Genomic DNA, 12880 nt, shown 5'->3' with positions numbered 1-12880 from the left:
ACGTGTATATTCCTTTCAAATTTATAGCGACATAATCTTTTAAAATCTTGCAGTTACTTGAATCCCGATGGTCATTGTATTATGCCATTTAAAGCAAGAGGCTTCATGTTGTGCTCTGTCAGCCAGTGAGCCAGGCTGTCAAACCTGGCAGAGTCACGGCAGCAGAGATCTGGTCCATAGTGCTTCCCTTACCTTTTCCTTCAGGAAAGGTTTGTCCTAATGAAGTTATTGCAAAATAATCAGAATTGCATCTGTTGGATATTTAGCAAGCTAATACCAAAGATCAACATGATGTCAATAAATTATATTGGATTAACAGTCTTGCTAAAATTACAGCAAAGTCATAGTAGCCAGGACATTTCAATAATCTCTTCTAGTATGAATATAGATTATGAAGGTAAAAGAAGAACTGCTTGCATCAGTTTCCTGACCAGCTGCAGTACAGAAAAGCATGCTCTTGCTGGTTATAGGCACATACCTGATAGGGCTTTTTGTCTTCTAGAAACACTCTGAAACACTAGTGCATCAATACATACTGTTTTAGTGATGAGTGTCTACAATAAATCCTCACTAGGTGTTCAGATGCATCTTTAAAAAAAGCTGGCGATGTTGTCAAAGCTTGTAAGTGAACTCTGCAGGAGAATGAGAAAGTTTATTTCAGAGTTAAAATCAATTTACTTTAAAATAGGGAAGGCAGCTCACATGTAAGCTGATGGAGAGTTTTAAGATAGTTTTCCTTCTCGGCATCTTTTATTTTCCCATCTTTTTCTTTTTTGGTGAACTTACTGTAGCACAGTGAGCCTCAGTTTTAACAGTTGATGCTGAGTCTAGTGTTGCCTTTTATTGCACCTGGCTCCAGGAAAGCTGTGTTACTGCATTGTCCCCTGAACAAAGCTGTAAGGGGAAAGTGCTGCTCAAAAGAGAGGGAATGCTGGGCAAGAAGGAAACACCAACTATTGAAGATACATTGAAAGCTGGAGGAATTAAACTACTACAAAGAGATCAGGGAGATATAATATTTATATTTTATTAATAATTCTGACCTTGAGGAAAGGTCACATTTAATTAACTTAGCAGTTGTTACAAAACTAAGGAAAGTATTCCTTATTATTAGTCATAGGTAATAGAATATTAAGTATTACGTCTCTCTCCATCTTTTGGAATTGGTCCATTACACACAGAATTAAACGCAGAAGACGCTGGAGGATTTAAAACACATTTTAGTCATTAAAAAGTTATTGTAAATGAGGACACGTGTCTCTTAATGATTTCTCAAATGCCTGCAGTTCAGCATCAACTAATCTAAAAATTTTTTCTGCATCATTGAAAGGAGCAAGTTCAAATTAAATAGAATTAAAAACAACAATAGAAATGTGTTCTGTAAGGAGACTTCATACTTTTAAACCGAAAAAATCTTTTGACACCTCTAAGATACTGAAGTATTTTCTCAGTAGCTGTAATATGAATAAATGATCTCGCAAGGTAAACTAATGGAAGGAGAATTCTTTGATTCTACGAGAAAGGATTAAGAAAAGCACATACAGATGCTTGATATAAACAAACTCATCAAAACTTTGTGATACTGATTTACTCTGGGCTGTGATTTTCTCAGTGTTTGCCCACTCCAAATGTCCAGTCTTTGCCCAGTCCTGCTTCTGCTCAGTTGGCCATTAACTCATTGATTTTGATCTTAAAAGTAGCATACAGCAGGTTCATTTTGGACCAGCTATGTTCAGATGTGAACCTTTACCAGCCAGATAACCCCTTCAGGCTTTTGACTGGCAACACCAGCAGAGTTAGCAGCCATCCCCTATTAGATCCCGAGGTTTCCCAGTGAGAACACCTTGTAATGAAATGCTTTGAACCCCGACTCCTACCAAAAAGTAATTTTGTGTGATCCCTGCATTTTCTGAGCGAGTTAACCGTGTTACAGCATGAGTAAAAGATTCACAGCCAGACCACAGAGACAAGATGAGATTTGGACATTATCATTTACTTACTTGTTTCCCATGTGTTTGTCTGCATTAGTATAGAAAAGGCTTTTTTGTTTTGTTTTTGCTAAGTTGTCTTAGAATAGGTACGTTGGGATCATTGAGGTCAGTGGAAATTTACACATTTTTATGTTTAGTAGTCTGTCGTCACAAAAACAGTATCCTAAAATTTTGGGGGTTCTGCCTCAACATTTTTTTTTTAAGTAATCATTTTTGACAAATCAGTTCATCTCTCTGCTACTATTAGATGTGGCAGGATATCCTCTCAGACAGGGTAATGAAGTAAGAATTGTGCGTATTTTCCTCATTTCCTACAGATATCATTAAAATCCTAACACACTAATGGAGTTTTAATGACAGAATGTCCTAGAACATGTACATTTTTTTCCCACTCAAACAGTAGTTTTCTCAGTCCTATTTAGCTCAGTAGTCTGCCTTTTCTCTTGATATCATTTACAAACTTAAACTATTTAAAATGGCTGTGCAATTTTAAAATTAGTAATTGCAAAACAAGTCTCTTACGCTGTGATGGCCTAATCCAGGGGACAGGTTGCTGGCTGTATAATTTGGGAACTGCTTTTAAGCTCTAAAGTAAACTTCATGACATCTGTGAACATTTCATTGACTGCTTTAACTAACATCGTTGCAACAAGATCACTTCTTCAATGCTTCTCTGTTTCTCCATGTATCATTTCCCTAATACTCCGCAGGAATGCTTTTGCTGTCTTGTTCAACTGTCTGTCTTCATTTTGAAGGGCGCTTGCATTCATGTTCTTCTGTCTTTTTGTTACAGCTGTTTCACTCCTATCCTCCAGCTGTATCAGGTATTCCTCCCATGATTCCTCCAACTGGCCCGTTTGGCTCACTACAAGGAGCATTTCAACCCAAGGTAAAAACAGGAATTCTCTGTTACTGCTCAAATTCACTGGTGGTGACCCAGGTTAGATGAGAGTTCAGAACTTACTTTAGATTCCGGAGCAGCTGGAATCTGAGTTACAGCCTAATTGCAGAAAGCACAAGAGGCTTTTCCCAAGTTAACAAAACAAAAGTTATTGCTCATTGGGTTCAGATGTATCTAAATACGTTAAAAAATTGTTATATGTGATGTTATGGCTAACTTTAGAAGCAATATGATTAGTTCTCAGGTAGTACCTGTTAATGTAAGATCATGTAATAATCAAGATTTTAAGAAACTGTGATCATGATTGTTTACTCATTTCCACAGTCACCTCACAGCTCTACCACCATGCAATACACTGATTTAGTTCTCCTCTCTTTTGTGATAGCTATGGCAGTTAAATTGTTAGTTTCTTTTTTTTTCTTTTGTTTTCGTGAAGTCACTCTTGATTTATGAGCATGAGGAAATCAGTTTCTGTAGCCTGTAGTCTTTGCCACTACAGACTGAAATCAGGAATGAAATTTCTGCAGAGAAGACACCTTTCTTAAATTGGCCCATCCACTTTAATGACTGAATATGTAAATTGCAGTTCATTAGCGGGATTCTTCATATGTATGGTAATCAGTCTGTTAACAACTCTGTTGCTTAATTGTTAGTTATACTGCAGCTGATTTCTTTTTTCTTCATTTTAACATAGGAAAGATGCTGTCTAAACGTAGCATTTTTTTCTCTGAAAGATGCATTTTGTTATATTAGCTGAATATTTACATTCAAATGATGGGAAAAGCTTTAATTTTCTTCAACTGAATGTTGGCTTTTCCTGATACCCACATGGTAACAGTTCATTGTGGATGGAGTTCAGATCCTTGTACAGTGACTAAAGAGATTACCGATGCTTTGTGCCTGACATAGAGGGGTAGCAGCTTTAGCCAGCTCCAGTACATTATTGATAAGCAGCGGAGCCCAAGCTTGGTGCTCCAAATGTTGCTTTAAATGCTGTATCGTACTAATCAGCTTTTCAACAGTGGAAAGAATTTCCAGTGAAACAGTCCCTGTTTTCTCACATGTTTCGGATCACTTGAAGTAATGGGAAGTTAGTGGACAATGAAAGTTTGAAGTCTGAGATGATAATGTGTATATAAATGGATTATAGTAGTTAATCTTTTATCTTATAAAAAAAAATATCTTCATGGCTTAGGCAATATTAATGATGAAGAAATAGTATTTTTCAGGTTTTGTAGGGTCTATACGTTTTTTTTACTCATAACCACTCTCTTTCTTTATGACATTTCTAGACTTCCAATCCCATTGATGTTGCAGCCAGACCTGGAACTGTCCCACATACCCTTCTACAGAAAGATCCACGGGTCTGTAGGAAGTATTATTCTGTTTTTCTAAAGTAAAACTATTCCTTCTGAAAAGCCTGAATACATCCTCAATATGTCCAAATCAGCATCTAAAACTAAAGCTTACTCTGAAGTATATAAGTAAATGAGGGCTAGAGAAGATGTATGAGAACAATTTAAATCCTAATCCTTTTGCTCATCACTAGCAAAAACAGACACTATGCAATGGAAGAGATCTTTCCTTGCTGTCAGCTGGCATCCCCACAAGCCCAGGGTGAAGGCATAAAGCCCAATTCAATGTATAAATGTACAAACCTCTTCAAGACTACGTTTATACTCTGTAATTGTTTTTAATGTGGGTAATGACAGTTATTCCCTTGGTGACTGTATTATTGATTGCACTAGCGAAATACAAATGCACTTTATTGATCACTTGGTGCCTCAGGATTTTTGAGTTGTAGCATATGAGAACAGCATTTATTGTGTCAGCACTTCATCTTTTAGACTTTTGCTGTTCTTTGTGAATGCCACAGGGTTTGTGAATGCCCACAGGTTGTTTGCACATTTGAATTAATATGCATTATTTGCAGTGAAAAACGTTGTGCAGTGATATTTTTAGTAGAACTCTCTGAAAAAAAGCAATAGGGAATGCTCCTTAAAAATCCATGTTGTGGTATGGTTCAACTTCTAAATACTGCAGAGCTGTCTTTAAGTAATGCCAAGTTCCAGTAGTTCAGTTTGCTCTGAATTGGTGCTGTAGTTAAGCTTTATATAAAAGGAACCAGGTGTTTTCATGTCTGTTCATTCCATCTAATCAAAAAGATAACTAGAGCCTCCCATCATTAAGTAATTTAACTTATGCTGCCTTTCAGCTTGTAGTGTATTTTTGATTGTTTCAAGATGATGCCGTGTGCCATCACCGAGTCTGCAAAAGCCTCTCACACCTGTAAATCTCCTTTGCTTTTCTTTTTAGCATTGCATTTGAGAAAAGAAAGTACACCAAAAAAAAAATCATAAATACCCAAGAAATTGAATTTATTTTCTGTTATTAATTGGTGAATTGTGAACAAAAAAAGAGAACAAAAAATTACCTACCCCCCGAAAAAAAATAGGCCATACAAGAAACAGAAATGAGAAAATTCCTTTTCATACAACTGCTGTACAAAGTACATCTGCTCTGATGCGAAAAATACTTAAAGCCAATTTGTGACAGAAAACATCAGGCAAGCAATTAGTCAGTAGTGGGTATCTAAATGTGCAAGTACCCAGTGCCACAGCTGCTGAACAGACACCGGCAATGGTTTGCAGGGGCACTGCAGCCCGTTCATGGGACCAGCCCCATGATAAAGCAGCCCTATCTGCTTCCAATCTTCTCGTGAGCCGAGCAAGCTTTGAAAGATTAGAACAGAAGTTTGCCCAAAGGACGTAGCTGTTTTTCTTTGGAGTAGTTAACTAGCCATTTTTGTAGCATTAAATCAACAAATTAATGCTGATGCCAGAGGACAGAGCGCTCTGTGTGAGGCTTGTTTAGTTGCTTGTCAACACTTAGGTACAACAGCCATGGGGGGAGGGAGACCGGCTCGAAACGGAGGCTGAGGACTAATTATTATCTGAAAGGGCTTCATTTGAAAGTAAAATTATAACATTTTAATTTTGTCTCTTAATGAAGCAATACAAATTTGTTAATTAGAGCAATTGTTTGAGTGACAGGCATGTAACCAAGCTGTCATTTCTTCTTCACAGTTGACAGATCCGTTCAGGCCCATGTTGAGGGTAAGAAACCTTCTTGTGATACAGTTTGTCGAGCTCGTTTTAGTCCCCAACGGGTTACCGCAGCAGACTAATTATAAATTAACACTATGTTTCATCTTGGGTATTTTGCACCATGTTTGTTGAGCAGTGTGGTCAGTCCTTTGCGTGCTTCTTGTGGTCACGCGAGGAAGATGTCCAGTTTTGAAGGTGGGAGTTGCCTCACACAGCCCTATAACATGAATACTAAATATTCATTAAATATTGATAATCCTCCTATTGCCCTGGCCACAAGGCTTCATGTGCCAATCTACAAACTGCCCTGGCAGTGATTCCATTTCACTGTACTGCAGACAGAAGCATTTTGCTTTTATTATTTACTGTGTGTTTTCAGTTTTACTCAGTATGGAACTTCCTACCCAAGTATCTTACTGTCTAGCATAGACAGACAATCCAGTTCAAAAGCAAAATATTTTAGAAATAAGGATCAAAAGATCCAGTCTTAAAGTGATCCAAAAGGGTTCTTTTGATGATTTTTCAACATGTTCAAGAGGTCTAGATTTGATTGTACAGACCATTAAATCAATAGCACAATTGGCAGCTATGAATAAGCAAAAGGCTTGAATTTAGGCTTGTGTGTGGGAGAGAGGGGATTCATTTTTTTCTTCCATTTTTAATTGTTGGTTGATCAACATCTAGAAAAATAAGGCAAGACCCTATGCCGTAGTTTGTATGTGTAAGTTACCAGTAGCTTAGGAAGCGTCTTTCATTCACGTCATTATTTTTAAATCTATGCAGAAATTATTATTCATGTAGTTAACTGTAGACCCCTAAATAACAAGATTGTAGAAAGTGTATCCTGAATGAGTATTTTTCAGACATCATTTCCAGATATTCTGAAAATGGACTACAAAATCAATAAAAAAGCGAAATAACGCTCTCTTGTCTCTCTCTCGGTGCCATGATTTAAAAGCATGGTGACAGAGGCATGGCAAGAGCCAGCTTAAGCCATTTTGCCTTCCCAGCCAGATTGAATTGACTGACCTCCAAATTTTTGAGTATATTGGTGAGCCAAGATTTTGGATGTATAGACCAGGAATTATATGAGGGAGTCAAATTCATTTTGAGAACCAGACTGGTATTTTTATGCGGTTTTATTTTTGTTTGGTTTTGTTTTTAGTGGAAAGGCTAGTCTTAGAATAGCAGCGCTTTTGGAATTGAACTCAATGTACAGTTTTGAAGCAATCCAGCCATGCGGAGTAGCTGCTAACAGGCAGGTAGTTTCATCAGTTTCAGCAATGAGAGCTGCATTCTCAGCCAGTGGCATCAGAAGATTGCAAGAGTGTATAAAAACAAGCATGGGTTTATCTGGAGAGGAGGGTGATCAGCAACGTTCCTAGGATAAAGCATCACAGGTATTTGAAAATTACTAATTCACATTGTATTCCTTTTTTTTTTTTTTTTCTTTTTCTAGAAACCTGGAAAGTGGTGCGCTATGCATGTTCACATTGCCTGGCAGATATACCATCATCAACAGAAAGTCAAGGTCAGTCTTTTGGGCACACCTGCATTCCAGATAAATTGCACTGCGCAAACCTGTGAGAGAAAGAGTTTGTCTCTTGCTGTTAGTAGTTCTGTGCCATGGCTAATGGCTTGTTAAACTACCATAAGTAGCATTATAGCATAACCTTCCATTTCACAGGGATGGCATATTTGAATTTAAAACCTAAACACGGAGTCTCAAAGGAATGTCTGAGATGCTGTAGAGCAAGGACACCAGATCTCAAGCAATAGCAAACAGTTTATAGCTAGAGAGAGCTAAATGGGTGTGCCTGTGAGTTACAGCATTTCTTTTATTTATGGCTGAGGACACGAACATATTGAGATTAAATTATTCTAAGTCTGGAGAAGCTAGGCACATGTGTCCTATTCCTCTTATTAATGTTCACAGACATAATGGGGCACGGGAAGATTTCTGTCCCTGCCATGTTATATCCAGCATGGCTGCACAGGCTCCCATCAGTCTTTTTTCACAACCCACGTTACAGCTGGAGGCTGGCTCCAGGACATGTCTGGACTGATCAGGCAGCCACAGCTGCTCAGATGATGTTGTCCAGAGACACTGTCTCATGGCACTGAAGGTACAAGGGTGGAAATAATTTCTTTGTTGTACATGCTTTGAGACTTGATTGTAAGGGCTATGGCCAATTTAGTCCTAAAAGAAAGGTCATATTAAAATAAATAGTTTATTCATTTCATAATTAGGGTATTTCTGTTCTTTCCTTAACTCTATTTTCATTACATATGGGCTTAGTGAAGAAGGTTCCTTTCCTGTTACAGCATTTGCATGTAAAAAAAAAATCTGTGTTGCTCCTAAAGTTTTTCATTGTATAAAAGGGAGGAAAGGTTTGCATTCTTGACTGTTTGGCTTTTTACTTCAGGTGTAAATGGCTTGTGTTAGAAAGTGAAATTAACTAGAAGTCCATACCACTTTGCAGTCTGTGTATGCAACCGAAATGTGTAAGATAGTGCTATAAGACTATGAAGATGTTGAACAGCTACTAAAACCTGCAGCTAATAGAGTTTAAAAATAACCCTTTTAAACAAGGTTGACAGGTTAATTTGCTGTAGTAGACGTATCTTTCCTCTGCTTCCTTATGTTTCCCCTGCTAGTGATCTTCATTCATCTTCCCATTATCAAAAAAGACAAGATTATAGACCTAGAGAGTTATATGTCCCTTTTTTATTTTATTGAAAAGGTATTTTCTCAAAATGAAATTATTATTCCCATGTTATCTCTGTCCTTTGAATCTTCCTTGATTTGATATTCAGAGAGAGGTCATACTGGTGTATTTATAACTCACGGTAAATGCCATTTTCATACAGCCATTTCTTTTACCTATTACTTTTCTAGCTTGGATGTTTAAAAATAGTAATAATGTCCAGAAGTTCAGGAAAGGAAGTTACTTGACTTTTTGAGGCTGTGGATTATGATAATTTCTAAAATAATTGGGAAATGTATTTCACTGTCTCAGTTGAGTCAAAAAATGAGGTAAGGTCTGCAGTAGTTAAGGCGAGGTGGTTTATGTCCATGTGAGCTATCAGCCTCCCACACGGGAGCAAAGTCCTCCCCTCTGCATGCCACCAGGAAGCATGAAATCTCTGTCTGAGGGTTCACACAAGATGGTTTCTCCTATCCAGAGGTTGTGAAGGTGTCTTTTCTTCTGCACAAGCTGAAGCAGCTGCCTGTCTGTAGAGCAGGGAATAAAATACATTTACTCAAAAACTTCAAGTTTGCATGCAGTGCCACCGGACTGCCTGCAAAGTATGGAAGAATTGCTAACTACCCAGCCAGCTAGTAATTGCTTGCAGAGGGCAGCACCAGGCACTGGAGAAGCAGGCAAGACAGGAAACTTTAAAACACAACCTTTGTGACCCCAGGAAAAAATGCATGCAGCTGTTGATGCTGTTTGCCTGCCTGTACCTCTGCACCAAGACACTGTTCAGATCTGGGTAACCTGTCTGCACGCCCAGGGAATTCCTCAGACACAGCCAGGGCTGGATACCAGCTCTGAGCACAAAGCAGTTGTGCACTGTGGCTCAGGCTGACCAGCCTGTTACTGTTCTGGCCTGGATTCCAGAGAGAATTTATGCTCCATAATTGGCTCTCTTTTAGGCAAGGACTTATGGCCTGGTCTAACATGACATGAAATTATTGCAGGCATTTGCATTGCATTTAGTGGGCCCTGAGTTAAGGTGTTAAGCATTTGCTGGACTTGAAATTAGTTCATAAGGATTATCAGCAAGAGGGGTGCTCTCTCAAACAGCAGCTGGGTGTGAAATGATTCTGATCAATTTTCTTTGGTACTATTTTAAGGTAAATCTTCACATTTAAAAGTCCTTTAGCACAGCCATGATATTTCCGTTCCTCTTCAGACAGGGGATTTTTTCATTATCAGAACAGTACTGTTCATATGGCTGCAATTAAGGTTTCAGCCAGCTTTTGCTATTCTGAGTAATGCTTGTCAGAGGTTTATAACTTGGTTGTTAAGAAGAAGAATAAAAAGAGCTCACAGCCTAAAAAATCTGGCACACAGCCTTCAGCTGAGGCATTTGTATCTTCTGAACTTTCTTAATTATTGAAGTACTACAGTGTTGCTTCCTTAAAAGACATGACCTTAACTTGGCCATCTTTTGCACTTCAATATTTTTGCAGGCCATTATCTCAAAACGTTGATAAAGCCTCTTTTTTTCTTCCTTTTTTTTTTGTGCTCATAGCTACATAGACATGTTATTAGCACTTGAAAAACAGCTACTAGGCATGCACATTAACTTGGTCATAACTTTTTAATATGCATATTTATATCATTGTAACAGTCTGTACTCTGAGCTGGCACAGTATTAAATATTGATTTATTAAGCGGAACATGCTCCAGAATTACTGTTAAGATCTACTGGTTCAGTGTTACACATTTGTAAATCCTTTCAGCTGACCTGCACAATTAATCAGCAATCTGTGTTTAGGGAGTTCTGGCAGCACAGGTAATTGGGAATTTGGTTTTCCTCTGCATTCTATAAAACTATTGAAGTAGGGACCACTAAAATGAGCCTATGGCACAAAGAAGAGCCCATCTTTCATCCACTTATCATTTACAATACAGATACCTAAGCAAATATACCTTAAAAGGGAAAGTCTGCTTATTGTAATACCATATAAATAAAGACAGTGACATACAGTGCTTCGAATTTGGAGTGCAAGCTATCAAAATGGGGCTTAAGTTCTTCAGACACTAATACTCTGTCTGTAACTTGACTTATTTTAGTACCCATCTTGCTCAGTTGTAGTCTGAGAGGCACTGAAAGATGCACAGCATCAAGTGTTTCCCAATTGCAGCTTTGCATTGAAATGTAATGGTTCTGGTGTCCATTGACTTGTCGCTGCCTTAACTGTCGAGCCAGTGATTCCTGCAGGCAGAAGAGGGTCAGCTGGCAGCTCTGCCTCTTATACTTGGAGCTTTCACCCTGTTTTTAACATGCCTACCCACCCAGCATCAGATCCAAGCTACCACCTCTCTTCAGCCTTGCTTTTATTATTAAAGACAGACCTGTTCTTACAGCCAAGCATGTGTTTAAAGGCTGTCCTGAGATTTTTGTGTTTGTTCTTTAAGTCAAATCTGCAGTGAAATGCTTTGCTCCAGAGGGATGGATGTGAGTGTTTGTGAAGGCACTGTTGAACCTTGGGGGAAATACCTGTTGGAAGCCTGAGGTTTTTTGTCTGCCTTAGATCTCCCTTCCAGGAGATTAGCTTTGCACGTCCAGGGCCACAAAAACTAATATTCTTGTTAAATACCAGTTGTTATGAATGAATTGCTATACCCACAGCATTTTGAAAGTGCCTTTTATTGTTATCTTTTAGGACAGTCTCTTCTAAATCCTGTTTTTACATTTCAGAAACAGATGCAGTCAGATCCACACAAGCTGGACTTTGGCCTGAAACCTGAATTTCTGAGCAGGCCACCAGGCCCCAGCCTTTTTGGTGCCATCCACCACCCCCATGACCTGGCTCGGCCCTCGACTCTCTTTTCCACAGCCAGTGAGTACTGAGAATCAAAATCTTTCTTGTGGCATGCTCATTAACATGCTAATCCTTGCCATGCTGAAAGGAAATTTCCCATATGCTTTGGCTTATGAACTCTCTGCAAGACATGCCAGGGGCTATTAGTCTATTTGACAAATATTTTAAAATTTGTCCATATGCTTTAAAAAACAAAAAAAAACAAACAAACAAACAAAAAACACAAACATGCTGAAATGTTATACAGGTCGCAAATGGAGGAACATTGCTCACAGTGATATCTGATGCATCATGGAGATGACAGGTTGGAAATATGCTGTATTTTACATGTACTCTTTCTCCATACTGATACATTTTTCCCTCCAATCCCCTTTAACTGGTAACTTCTGTTTAGAAGAGCAGCTGCTGTTTGCATGGGATCCTGACCTGAGTAATCTCTGCTCACATGAGCTGTTGTTTAAGAAATTATAGTCAAGTGTAGAGGACAGGGAGTGCCCTTCTGAGCTTTTGCTAGGAGTTGACCCCATTGCTTTGTTTTGGCAGGTGGGGCTCACCCAGCCGGCACCCCTTTTGGCCCTCCACCTCACCACAGCAACTTTCTCAACCCAGCTGCTCACTTAGGTAAGTGCAGTAACTGCCAGAAGTCATTTCCAATTCTCTCTGTGAATACTGGACTGTGAATACAACTCAGAAGTAACATGCAGGCATTTTCTGCCCTGCTACCTTTGGCAATCTGCTGTGGCCTGTTACAGTGTGAATACCACTGAACTGACAGCTACTTCAGTTGTCCTGTCATTCCCCAAAAGGCGTGGAGTATAGTCTGAACAGCCACCATCTTTTACCAGCCAGATTCAGAATAAGGCCAAAAGATCCTCCTGAGCCTCACTGGTCCACAGAGATAATACAGTTAAGCATGCCAGGAGCACCAAAAGAAATAAATATAACGCATGTTCTTCAGCTCCTCAACCTAAGTGTTACCTGTATAGATCCATTTACGACTGGATCAACATGATGAACCCTTTGACACAAGCTTGGAGTCATGGCTCTGAATACATAGCAAGCTGCCTCAGCTTTTGTGCTCTGCTTTTGCATGTCTGCCACTGTAAAGTAATGCTACATTGTTCTTACTTCACATCTTTTGTTTTAGTCCATTAAAGGCTGCCCATGTGGAGACTCTCTGAGTGTCCTGCCTACTTAACCTTTACAAATTGCACATTTTATCCATTAATCTTCTGTAACTCAGGTAGCAGTTCTAAATACATGTAACAGTATCACTGATAGCATGTTTTGAAATACTTCAGAAAACAAAGTGCCTGTATGG

The 12880-nt window shown here is 38.8% G+C and overlaps 1 protein-coding gene across 1 annotated transcript in view; it reads left to right on the top strand.

Moving 5' to 3' along the window:
* AUTS2 (activator of transcription and developmental regulator AUTS2) overlaps positions 1-12880 on the top strand; it is a gene marked incomplete at its 5' end in the record, with an annotated part of 97625 nt that overhangs the window by 74302 nt on the left and 10443 nt on the right. The window contains 6 exons of the mRNA XM_084299925.1: positions 2785-2880; positions 4185-4256; positions 5979-6008; positions 7459-7530; positions 11436-11577; positions 12103-12180. Of these exons, the coding sequence (XP_084156051.1) occupies positions 2785-2880; positions 4185-4256; positions 5979-6008; positions 7459-7530; positions 11436-11577; positions 12103-12180 (490 nt within the window). The remainder of the gene's footprint in view (positions 1-2784; positions 2881-4184; positions 4257-5978; positions 6009-7458; positions 7531-11435; positions 11578-12102; positions 12181-12880) is intronic.

This window comes from Netta rufina, assembly GCF_964035555.1.
Source record: "Netta rufina genome assembly, chromosome: 21".
Taxonomy (NCBI): Eukaryota; Metazoa; Chordata; class Aves; order Anseriformes; family Anatidae; genus Netta; species Netta rufina.
The sequence above is the reverse complement of the archived record's forward strand: the minus strand, read 5'-3'. Positions and strand labels throughout refer to the sequence as shown.